The sequence below is a fragment of the Coffea arabica genome, chromosome 5c (assembly GCF_036785885.1).
Source record: "Coffea arabica cultivar ET-39 chromosome 5c, Coffea Arabica ET-39 HiFi, whole genome shotgun sequence".
Classification (NCBI taxonomy): Eukaryota; Viridiplantae; Streptophyta; class Magnoliopsida; order Gentianales; family Rubiaceae; genus Coffea; species Coffea arabica.
Genome location: NC_092319.1, coordinates 29,065 through 41,067, shown reverse-complemented (window position 1 = coordinate 41,067; position 12,003 = coordinate 29,065). Strand labels below are relative to the sequence as shown.

The following is a 12,003-nucleotide window of genomic DNA, read 5'->3' as shown; positions in this document are numbered from 1 at the left end:
AATGTTAGGTTATTTTATAATTTATTGATATATACACTTACTATATATAAAGGGAGAGGGAATTGGTGTACATCTTTTTGTATCACTTTATATTTTTTCTAAACTATCTTTGATAATTACCTACTTCCAACTTCTAATATGTATTTCTTATCATTATTTGGTAAATATAAATTTTATTAGCAACTACCAATTATGGTTATGACTTATGACTAAATATTTATTTGTTTATACATTTTATTTTAGTAAATTGTCTACATATTTACTGATAGAACATAAAACTAATTCTATTGAAATTGATTTCAAATATACTCAAAAAAGGCACAATTTTTTTTTTAGTTGCACACACGAATGAAAAGCTATATATAGGTTTGGGTAGGATTTAATTTGAATTTATGTTTTGTCATAGATTATAGAAAATCGGAATCTACCTAAACTCATGACTCTTTTATAGGATTTAGGTTTAGCTAGATTGTAGGTTTGAGAAATTAGACCCGAGTCCTGTCCAAGTATGTTAAGTTTGAGTTACATTTGAATAAAACTTTATCTATTGACATACTTATTCAAAACGTACAAACTACATATATTTTGAATAAGCTAAATTCCTCAAAGGAATTATTGGCTAATTTTAAGTCACTATTTAAACTACACATAAAGACTTTTTTATTTTATTTGCATAGTGCCATCAAAACCTAATTGTATAAACATATGCTTTTTATTTTTTTATTATTATTATCTTTTTTTTTTTTTTTTTACATAAGAGACCTTTAAACTAACAAAGTGACAAGGAGAAATGAGAATATGACATTAGAAATCATAGTTCAACTAGCAGACATTTTTGTCAACTTAGACCTATAAATGAGTTTTTTGGTGTTTGATTAAAATTTTACTATAATTTACTGTAAAAATTGTGGAAAAAAATATTTAAGATGTAAAACTTTTTATTTTTATTTTTTTCCCATTTTCTTTCTTTCTTTCTTTCGTTTTCCTTTTCTTTCATCTCATATTCTTCTCCCTTACCTTACAATTCCGACGCCGACAGCTACCACAAACAGCAACAACGATAGGTTTATTTCTTTTTCCTCTCTCCCCTTCCTCTCCCTCTTCCTCTCCTCCCTTCTCTTCCCTCATTATCTTCCTCCTCTCCTCTCTTCTCTTTCTCCCGCCGCTCTCGCCCCTTTCCCCTACCAGATTTGGTAGCATAGGAGGAGGGCAGGAGGGAGGGAAAATAGGAGATGGGGAGAGGGAGAGGGAGAGGGGAGGGGAGGAGGAAAGAGGAGAGAGAGAGGGATGGAGGAGGAAGGGAAAAAAAGAAGAAGAGAGAATATACTTTTGCTGGCCAGATCGTTTGCGCCGAAAGTGGTGGCTGGCGTCGGAAGAGGTGCTAGCTAGTATTGGTCGATGGCGAAGGTGGTGGTGGGTTAAGGTAGGGGAGGAACAAGAAGAAAGGAAAAGAAGGAAAAATTTTTTGTGTGTTTTCGAGTATTTTTTGAAATGTGTATTTTAAAAATTTTGAAAATTTTTTTTAGGTTACCATAATTATATTTTGAGAAGTTTTTGAGATTACTAGTTAAAGTTGTTAAAAAAAGGTATGAGACAAACTTGGCCAAAAACTTATTTGCTAAATAAGCTCTAAAATTGTTAAAAAATTAGTAGAAGAAAACCTAGACAAAAAACTTGCTTTCCAAATAGGCCCTTAGTTTGGGTTTTGTGCGTGTCCTTGTATGAATTTAACAGCAATAAAGTAGCCGCAAATCCGAAGACATCAATGCAAATTCAAATACAAATGTTTTTTAATACATAAATTGCCACAAAAAAATCTAGTACTGTAATTGACAATAAATTTAGTACTGTAATTGCTAATTGGAGTTCCAACATACATACTGCGTATTAAGAGAATCAGAATTTGAAAACAAAAACAGAGCTCAAAAGTCCATATAATGAATTTAAAAAATCAAAGGAAAAATAAAAGAAAATAAAAAGTCAGTATAATTTTCTCCATTTTCATATATGTGAATTATTAAAAGAATCAAAAATTAATTCTCCCAAAAAAGTTTGACATATATAAGATGATTTTCTTTAAAAATTTAATAAAAAATGAAAATGGAAAGAAATGCGAGGGAAGGAGAAGTGTAGAGAAGGTGGCAAATCAAAGCCAAATTCTAGTTGCCAGGGTTTTAGTAAAACCCTAAACAGAAGGATCCTAAATTGGAAGCCTAGGAAAAGTTCCGGCATGTCGTCGGCGTTCGTCCGGAGGGCTCTAAGATCCTACCGCACGCTCTCTCTCCTTCTTCGCACCTCCACTTCCACCTCCATCCAGTCTCGCCACCACTCCTACTTGCCCACTTTCTCCATCTATCTCAGCCGCTTGGCTCCGCCTTCTCCCGTCAATCCTTGCTCTTCCGCTCTAAATTTCCTCCAAGAGACTCGCAGAGGTTATGCCAAAGGAAGGAGACAAACCAGTATTTCTCTCATCCTTTTTTCCTCTTATAAACCCACTTAGACCTGCAACTTATAAAGCTCTCATATGTGCATACATTTAGTGATAATATCTTCATTTGTGTAATTTTGTTCATAATGGAAATTTGATTATAAGTTCTTGGATTTCTGTACTAATTTTGTTTTTGACTTGCTGTAAAATTTTAGAGTTTGATGACGATGATGATGACGACGAGGAGGTGGAGAAGGAAGCAGGGAACATAGCTCAAATCGTAAACATTGGTCCTATGGTCAAGGCTACTGCTGTCTCACAGATGGAGGCTGCAATCGATTCCTTGTCACGGGAATTGTTAAAACTGCGAACGGGAAGGGCATCCGCTGGTAAAAGGATTCTGTTATTTCCTAACGTTCATTACACAAATATTTCGAGTAAATTTACTAAGGTACTTACAGGTTTAGTTATTTGCAATTGGATTTGCAGGGATGCTTGACCATATTATTGTTGAAACTGCTGGTGTTAAGATGCCTCTTAACAGGATGGCTGTTGTTTCAGTGATCGATTCAAAAACCCTTTCAGTTACTCCTTATGACCCCAATGTAATACTTAAGTTTCAGCCTTAACTCAAATAAGAGCATGTTTAGTGATGTGCCATCTCTATTTTTTCCTATTTCGTTTTTGCTTTTATAGGTCTGTAACTATTTTTGGGTTGTGGTATCTGAACCTTTTCTGATGTTAGACTGGAATGGGGAACGGGGAACTTAATCATGCATTTCCTTTCATTATAGGGTCAAAGTCTGAGGATTGAGGTAATATTGTCAAGGTGCAGGCTCGAAAAGTTTTAACTTTTTGTATGGTGCCAATCTGTTGCAGACTTTGAAAGAGTTGGAGAAAGCAATTGTATCATCACCACTGGGTTTAAATCCTAAAGCAGACAACCAAAGATTAATTGCTTCAATTCCTCCGTAAGAATTCTGTTTGTTTCACCCTTGACCAATGAAGCTATTTTCCTAGAATTCATCTAGATCATAATAGTCTCTTCCCATATGACAACTACTTTAAGAAGGTGAAAGTTCATTTTTATCTCACGACACAGAGAGTATATTGTATACTGTCTTCTCAATAAATATCTGATTAACATCTTCTATTTATTGCAATAAGCAGATTGACTAAGGAGCATATGCAGGTGCGTTTCATGTGTCCTCTTTTCCTTTTTGGTTATTTTGATAATTTTTGGTCTTAATATGATCAATCCTACCTTATGCAGGCCGTATGTAAGGTGGTTGCTAAATCATCTGAAGACGTAAAGCAGAGTATAAGAAGAGCCCGCCAGAAGGTACTACTGGTCAACATACTTATCTCCCTCTGCGTAATTGTCAAAAGTTACTGTAGATTGATTGAGCACTAAAGAACTATTTAGTCTTTAATGCTATAAGAGGTGGGGAATGAAAAGGACTCGTACAAGTCTAACACATGCAAAAACTACTATAAAGTTGAGACGTTAAACACATAATTTGCCATTGATGTGAAAATTCAACATGCCAGGAATAAGGGTTTTACCCCGTGGTTGAAGAAAACCCAAACCCGGGGAAATGGGTAGTCAGTCTGGGTGCATGCTCCTCAAGTATGTTGAAAAAATAGGCCTTGGCGTTGCAGCTCATGTGTGTTGTCTATTACAAGGTTATATATGTAGTCATCCACAAATTATGGGATGCTTATTTAATAAACATCAAATTTTTTTTTTTATACAGGCATTAGACTCAATTAAGAAGTCCCTGCCAAGAAAGATATCAGACTCGAAAAAGAAGGGGAAGGATAAAGGAGCATCAGAGTCAAAGAAGGACAAAGATAAAGCTGGACCAAGTTTTTCTGAAGATGATGCAAAGCGGTTGGAGAAAGAAGTAAGTTGTGTCCAGAAAACCTCAATTTCTTAAAGCCTTATGATTCTGTTTAACTTTTTCTGCATCCACAGATCGAGGACTTGACTAAAAAGTTTATAAAGTCGGCAGAGGATATCTGCAAGGCTAAGGAGAAGGAAATAACTGGAGGTTAAAGGGTGGCTTTTTGCATTTTCTGTTCATCTATGGTACAAAATAGGTCAAGCGCGTCAATTTGTTTAGTGCACACAACTTCTGTGCATGTTGTGTATTTGACCGCTAAATACGACATGATGAAAAATGACGTACTGCTTTCTGGAGTTTTTTTTGTGCTCCTTAAAATTATTTTTAAAGCAATTCTCAGTTGTAATGTGGTTCGGAGTGTGTTATGTGCCACCAGATATGCATGCCATGATTAGTTTTTGTAGATGGAACCCAAACACATCGAACATTACCTTGTTTGTTTGTTTGTTGTTTCAGATGTTGACAATCAACTTATCAATTAACTAAACCGGAAAGGAAAAGTGAAAATCAAGTAGTTCTCGACTCTCAAATGCGGAGTAAAGCTAAATACGCCTCCACATAAATCTTGAACCGGCCGAAACTCGTAAGATGCTGCTCCCAAAAAAATAAAATAAAATGAAAACCTTGCACGATACATAAGCCGTAGTTTCCTTATTTGTCTCGTTGATAAAATTATACCGCTGCACACGTCCAAAAGACCGTCTCAAGAGTCTTCTTCTTCCCTCGGTCTCTACCTCCGCTGCTACAGTTTACCTCACTTGTGTTTAGGGGTTATCAGACGGTCCAAGGCATTGTAGAAAGCTTGATCCCATCAGCCATGTTTATCAAACACTGACGGCATTGTTAGAAAGCTTGGTGCCATTTTATGTTAAGGGGTTGCTAGCAGTACGAGAAGTACCCAACGTCATGGAAGTTTCGTTCGATTGACTCCCTCCAAAATCGCTTTACAGATAACAACTATAGCAATCGTATCTTTACATGGCAAGGAATACCCAATGGACTTCAAGATGAAGTACCGCGACTAAAGCTTTCTATACAGCAACAGACTATTTTTTGGATGGTCAACTCCCTACTTAAAAAAACTAGCCTCTCTTGTCACAAGATTTATTCCTCTCACCCACAGCTCTGCCATTTCAACTCCACCTTCGCACATAAAGTGGTATTCTTTGTTCTCTGTTGTAGTCACCCGAAAGATTCCATGTGCTTCACCATCTCCCTTCTTCCACCTTATTGTTTGAAAGCTTAAACTTGGACCCAAGACTGCCTCACGGCATATGACATTGCGCCTGCTTGACTTACCCCATTGAAATACTCCCGCAGCACGGATCATTTTAACAAATTTTATATGTGGTGCTCCTTTTCCTCCCTTGGTGTGCTTCAGTACATGTGAGCCGCTTAATACCAACTTGAGAGCAAGGTCATCCAGTATCAAGTTCTCAGCATTATTTTTCAGACCTCCGCTCTTCCTTGCAAGTGAAAGTGCGGTTTCACCCTTTGCATTTCTGATATTACTATCCGCTCCACAGGAAATCAAGAGTTCACAAACATGCGCATGGCCTTCCCTTGCTGCCAGCATGAGTGGTGTGTAGCCATTCACATCGGGAGTGTTCACATTGTAACCTCGATTTGTCAACAGCTTTACTGCATCTGAGTTGCCATGTCGAGCTGCAAAGTGCAAGGCATCAAACTCTCCAGCATTGCAATTACCCTTTTCAATGGCAAATTCTAACATCACCCTTTCAAAGTGTTCACGGTTTTGATTCAATTGAGACAGCAGGATAGCAGTCTCTCCACGCTTGTTGCTTAGCTTCACATCAGCTCCAGCATATAAAAGCAGCTGAAAAGCTTCAACATGACCCTCCATGGCAGTAACCATAAGAGCTGAGTAACCTCTATCATCTCGAGTGTCAAGATTAATACCCCCCTGAGCAATCACAGCTTGCAAGGCTTGAACATCTCCAGCCTGAGCTACAAAATTTAAAAGTGAAAAGAGTGATATATTGCTTGACTTGGGGATCTTGCCTTTCCGAATGACTTCCAAGATTGCTTGTTGAAAAGTAAGATACCATTGGTTGGACCTAGCAACTGTAACCACAGATTGACCAGCTAAATTGACCAGTCCGATGTCTGCACCAGCTCTAACCAATACTTTAAGGCATTCTTCCCTCCTGTATTTGGAACACATCATCAATGCCGTCTCACCATTTTTTGTTTTTGAATTCAGATCACACCCTGAGTCAATCAAGCATTGAAGAACCGTCGAGAGTCCTAGGCGTGCAGCAATGTGTATTGGACGAAACTCAGCTTTATTAGTGGTTTCTATGGTGGCTTCTGCATGAGCTCCATACTTCATAAGCATCTTGACTGCCACTGTGTTGCCACAAAGGATGGCATGGTGGAGTAAAGTCCTTCCAAAGTGAGTGGTGCTTGGGGAGATATGTTTAAGTAGCATGTGCAAAATAGCACCACTTACTTCGAAATACTCCACTGCACACCAAATGACAGGATAGGGCTCTGCTAGTCCTGCACCCACACGATATTCTTCTCCGGAGGCAATATCCCATGACCATGCTCCTAGTCGTACTTTGAAATCAGTTCTAGCACCAGCCTTTTTATCCAATTTGGAAGAGCCAGAAAACAAATTGCTCACCAATTAGCAAATTCACTTATTTTAAATTTGCTAATGTAGATGTGGGCAAATGAAAGTGATATTTGACATCTGTATTATCAATGACAATCCAAGAAAAATACCGATATGTTCCCACTAATGTTTGTTTTCCAGTCATCGCATCAGGCGGCTATACAACATATGCCACCCACGGCTTACTAAAAATAAGAGATGGTCCTCAAACACAAGGCAGAATTCGAGATAAAGAAAATAAATCATATAGGGGTAAAAACACTAGACACTTGTCTCGACTGTGTAAACTTGAGCAGCAGTTGTCTACATGTAGCATAAGTTTCTTACCTCAAGTAGAAGACGGACAGCAGAAACCTGTCTACTAACAATCGCAGCCACAAGTGCAGTACAGTCCGCATTGGTATACAGGGATGGTTTACATGATTGGAGCAGCATACGATTACTTGCATTCACATCTACTCCACACTGCCATTGAGCAACAGAAAATACGTAAAGAATTACATATTAAACAACCTGAATGTGAACTGAGAAACTTAGAGCTCCTGATCTTCTCATCGGACATTTTACTGATTCAATGGTATCAATAATTTAACTTGGCTAATAAGTAAATATGGTTTCTGAAAGTTGATTTCTAATCTAATGTACTAAGGACACCATTCACAATTAAACTTAGAATCAGTTCTGCATAGATTTACCTTCATTAAAGAGTTGATCACATCCATGAATCCTCTGCAGCAGGCAGTGACAAGAGCTTGTACAGCTATATGGGGCCGAATCAAGTCAGACGCCATGAGCAGCTCTGCTAGCTTTGAGTGTCCATGACAGCTGGCCTCTAACAGAGCTTCCTCGCAAGCAGATTGAGATGCCCCAGCCTTGAGTAAGATCTCCAAGATCTCGAGGTTGCCCTCCCTCACAGCAGCTGTGGTTGCAAAACCTTTGAAAACTCTCAGGTTGACATCAGCTCCAACACTCTGAGATTCACGGAAAGTGCCAACGAGTACAGTGTGAAAATACCAGGCCAGAAACCTTAACATGCGCGGCATGTCATACATTTTGACTGCAAAGTTCGAAACCCACCCGCCACCCCCCAAAAAAAATCCGGCCTAAGATGACAACATAGGATTGGCCAGGACACGTGAGCCTGTAGGAGCATTCCACAATTTAAGGGGAAACAGGAATGAAGAATGATATTTTGGAAGCTTGAAAGGGGTAAATTCAAGTGCCATAACCGCGATTTGAACAACACGGCGGAAATGTGGAATAGGGTAGCAATGCAGTACATGATCCCGCGAGTATATGTGGTTCGTGATTCGAAAAAGAAAACGGGAAAAGCGACGTACAGGTAAAGATATAAAGCACCATCGCCACCGTTCAAATTTCAAACGCACTGACATTGAAAGCGATATGAAATTACCGACCAAAATTTGAAAGTCAATAACGAAGCAGAGAAAGGAGGTAAGGGCAAATACTTTAAACTAAAACAGAGATCATCCACGAATTACGAACATAAAGCAGTCGTATCTATTATATAAAGCAGTAATGTGAGGGGCAATAACCTGATGCGATTACTACACGTAGGAGCACTTATTTTGTAGAACAGACAAAACTGAGTAGTAGTAGTACTATATTATGTGATAGTGTGCAAATTAATTTACCAGTAGCTTTCTGACGAGAGCAACGTTTCCATTGTGAACGGCGACGAACAACGCGGTAACGTCGGTCCTGAGCTCCTCCAACTCCACTCGAACCTGGTTGGCGACTTGTTCGCCCAATACAACCTCCGTCTTCCGAAGCTTGAGGCAGACAGCGCCGACGTAGTTGACGTCGACCAACGGATCAGAGACGCATTCTAATGCGGATTTCAGATCGTCAACAAGCGAAGCTTGGACGAGTCTCTGCGAGACCTGTGCTTCGTCAGCCACTGGAAAAACCTGTCTTCCGCCTCGAAAACCGCCACCTCCACCTGAGTGACCGAACACCGTCATTTCCGCCGGAGACCCTACTCTCTGGCTTTGCCTCTCTCTCTCTCTCTCTTCGTCTGAGCACTGGAGCAGTACTGTAGTGCTCCTACTTAAATGTTTATTCGCTACTTACAGTACTCTGCTAGTTTCTCTCTCCAGCGAGCCGACTACTAAACAAAGTGGAGTGGTTAGTGGTATAGTACTAAAATGAACAGAATAAAATTGAAAGGAGTGAGCGCCAGGCGCCAGGGGGCTGTTTACTTTTCATTGGGACTAGATTTAACTTTAAACCACATCTCCTGGTCCTATTAGTTAGGGTGCTTAAAAAGTGGAGTTTGATTCTTTTGGACGCCTGGGGTGGGTCGGACCGTCGGAGTGGCGTGATCAAGGGGCTTTCAGTTCTAATAAAGTCGGAGTTTGTTAGGATAACAAAAAAGGTGGTTGGAGGAAAAAAAAAAAAATACTCCTAATAGTCTATTGAAAAATATATTCATAATTTTTTCATGAGACTATCCAAACAAAATTATTATTATTAGTATTATTATTTGTTATAAAAATGTCTTATTGGACAAACTAATAGCCCGCAAATCAAATCCTATCTCATAAAATTCTTAGCAATAAATTTCTATCTATTCTAGACTCCCTCCCTCCTCAACTACACAGATATAATAATAATAATAATTTCTCTTATTGTGACCCTAGTAGTTGATGTCCGAGATCAATTAGGCTCAACTATTATCTGAGTTGCGATGAAATTCTTGATTCAGCTCTCAAATGTTTAATTTCTCCTATTAAATTTTAGTACAAAATATCTCCTTTAAATTGAAAATTCACCGGTTGGGCTAAACCCTTTCTTGTGCAAGAACCTCTAAATGATCTAAGGTTGGGCCCAGTCTTGCTGGATCGGAGACTGTACAGTGTACTAGGGTTGGGTTGGGATAGAAATTTTTAATTCACCGAGCATCCGATACGGCTCCGGTAAGTAAAATTGCATGGGGTTAGAACTAAGGGTGCAATCAAGTCAAGCCGCTTGCAAATAGGTAAAAAGCTCGAGCTCGAGCTAAGTAAAATTGCATGGGTTAGAACTAGGGATGCAATCAAGTCAAGTCGCTCGCGAGTAACTTGCGAGCGGCTTGGTAAAAAGCTTAGCTCGAGCTCGAGCTACTCGTTACAATTAACGAGTCGAGTTCGAACTCCAAAAATAAATAATCGAGTGCTCGACGAGTTTAATCGAGTTTTCATTTTATATTTATATTATATATTTTAAGAAAAAATGTATAGGTTAATTTCAAAACTCGAACTCGAATTCGAGTAGATCGGACTTGATATTTACTTGAGCTTAATCGAGCTCAAACGAATCGAGCTCGAGTTTAATTTTATTTTATCGAGTCGATCTCGAGTCCAAATTTATTTACTCGTTCGAACTCGAGTATGGTGCTACTCGAGCTCGATTCGGCTCGATAATACCTCTAGTTAGAACACGGAGAATTTTTGCTAACCAGCATTGTAGCTGGTACTTTTTTTTTTTTTTTTTTTTTTGTCAAAAAAAAGGACCTGGCCCCACTTCAGGCCCCAACCCTTATTCGGGTTGTTGGGTAGCTGGTACTTTCTAACATTTTCTTACGAAAGTAAGAAGTCGTTAACTAAGCGGAGTCCTTGAACAATCTTCAAAAGCCGGCAACTCTTGAAGACGTCCAAGGCACTTAACTACCCAACCCATTACCCCCCAGTACCGATGTCGGGTAGCTGGTACTTAGTAGTAGTATATTTCTATCTTTTTGAGAATTTTTGCTGACACGTTTCTGATCTGCAGTCCACCAGTAGCGTGCATTTCTCAGCATGCTATGATTGGAAACTACTACTACTATAAACCAATTATCTCTAAAGCGGTCAGGCCATCAGAAAAGTCTTAACTCTTTAGATGCAATCTCTTCTTGACTTACATTCATCTTTAAAAGGTTTTTCTAAAAGTTTTATCAACGGATGTAAAGACACTCGTTTGATTGGTTCAATGCCTAGGAATAGGAATAGAATAGAAAAACTATCATATAAAAAAAAAAAAAAAAAAACTACTACTACTACATCCTAAACGATCAGCAATGCCAGCTGCGCGAGGCTTTGCTTCTATGATAGACAACAACAATTATATTTTAGCGTGAGAGTAAAGAATTTACGAGGTCAAAGAATGATTAACATACGTTACTTGTATGATAAATATACTTTGGAAGTGCGCTAGTAGTTCATGCATATATATTCTTCCAAGTAAAGAGACAACAACAGAGCCCGGCAAATCTCTCCCCTAATAAGTAGTACTATTATGCAACAGGGGTCTGTCTCTCGGCAAAGATTGATGTCTTTGTTTTAGAATGAATAAAATAGTAGTAAGTAATTTTAAAGAAAAACAAGAAGCTCTTTTAGCATAATGAACGTGTTAATTTTGGAAGACTAATAATGATCGGTCATCATTAGAGCTGGAGCATGGAGGACACAAAAGAGAAGCAATTCGTAATTAATTTTTTACTCCTCACTATGCTGCAAATAAGGATTTGTGGCGGCAAGCAGTCCAGTATTCTTTCTTTTGCAGCAGTAGTAATAACAACAATGAATGAAAGATGAGATTCAGAAGGATGAACAACAACAACAACGTGCCTGTTGTTGGCAGGTGGCAGCAAGAATCTTGGCAGAGTATCCACAAATCGCTATGGGCATTGGGCATGCAAAGCAAAAGATATGGAGTACATACTAGTGGTATTATTATATGTATTATGTATGCTTCTCCTTTCATGAAAGGTGGTGCAGTGGTCAGAAGAGAAGACTGGTTGAACGAAAGTTGGGAAATGCAAAACGACACATTATTGGCTTTTGTGTTTTGTCCGACAATGAAAGCCAAAGGTAGGGGTAGGAGTTAGGAGCGATTATATCATTAATAACATCTGTCATGTACAGTAAGAAGAGGAATTCAATCCCAAATTTTAGTCATTCGTCCCAGGATTTTGGACCCAATATCTGTGACACAGACAAACTACGACGGCTAGTACTGGAATGGATTCCTAATTCCAACCCCTT

The 12,003-nt window shown here is 38.8% G+C and overlaps 2 protein-coding genes across 2 annotated transcripts; one reads left to right on the top strand and one right to left on the bottom strand.

Annotated features, from left to right (window-relative positions):
- Window positions 1–1,979: 1,979 nt before the first annotated feature.
- LOC113723092 (uncharacterized) lies at window positions 1,980–4,681 on the top strand. The gene is made up of 8 exons (XM_072050240.1): window positions 1,980–2,459; window positions 2,644–2,817; window positions 2,918–3,033; window positions 3,308–3,399; window positions 3,599–3,620; window positions 3,702–3,770; window positions 4,186–4,335; window positions 4,407–4,681. The coding sequence occupies exons 1-8, from the start codon at window positions 2,111–2,113 to the stop codon at window positions 4,485–4,487; spliced, it is 1,053 nt and encodes a 350-aa protein (XP_071906341.1). The 5' UTR covers window positions 1,980–2,110; the 3' UTR covers window positions 4,488–4,681.
- A 558-nt stretch (window positions 4,682–5,239) lies between these two features.
- On the bottom strand, window positions 5,240–9,218 carry LOC113722914 (uncharacterized). The gene is made up of 4 exons (XM_027246147.2): window positions 8,632–9,218; window positions 7,672–7,947; window positions 7,304–7,441; window positions 5,240–6,943 (listed from the first exon to the last, which is right to left on the bottom strand). Exons 1-4 carry the CDS (start codon window positions 8,959–8,961, stop codon window positions 5,405–5,407), a joined length of 2,283 nt encoding a protein of 760 aa, XP_027101948.2. The 5' UTR covers window positions 8,962–9,218; the 3' UTR covers window positions 5,240–5,404.
- Window positions 9,219–12,003: the final 2,785 nt, after the last annotated feature.

Bases quoted from the DNA above. Each gene is read 5' to 3' on its own strand.
- LOC113723092 (XM_072050240.1), top strand. From the start codon at position 2,111: ATGCGAGGGAAGGAGAAGTGTAGAGAAGGTGGCAAATCAAAGCCAAAT. The intron at 3,621-3,701 runs GTGCGTTTCATG...TACCTTATGCAG, and splicing joins TGACTAAGGAGCATATGCAG to GCCGTATGTAAGGTGGTTGC. The intron at 4,336-4,406 runs GTAAGTTGTGTC...CTGCATCCACAG, and splicing joins CAAAGCGGTTGGAGAAAGAA to ATCGAGGACTTGACTAAAAA.
- LOC113722914 (XM_027246147.2), bottom strand. From the start codon at position 8,961: ATGACGGTGTTCGGTCACTCAGGTGGAGGTGGCGGTTTTCGAGGCGGA. The intron at 7,948-8,631 runs GTAAATTAATTT...CGTGAATCTCAG, and splicing joins CTCTCGTCAGAAAGCTACTG to AGTGTTGGAGCTGATGTCAA. The intron at 7,442-7,671 runs GTAAATCTATGC...GCTCAATGGCAG, and splicing joins TGATCAACTCTTTAATGAAG to TGTGGAGTAGATGTGAATGC.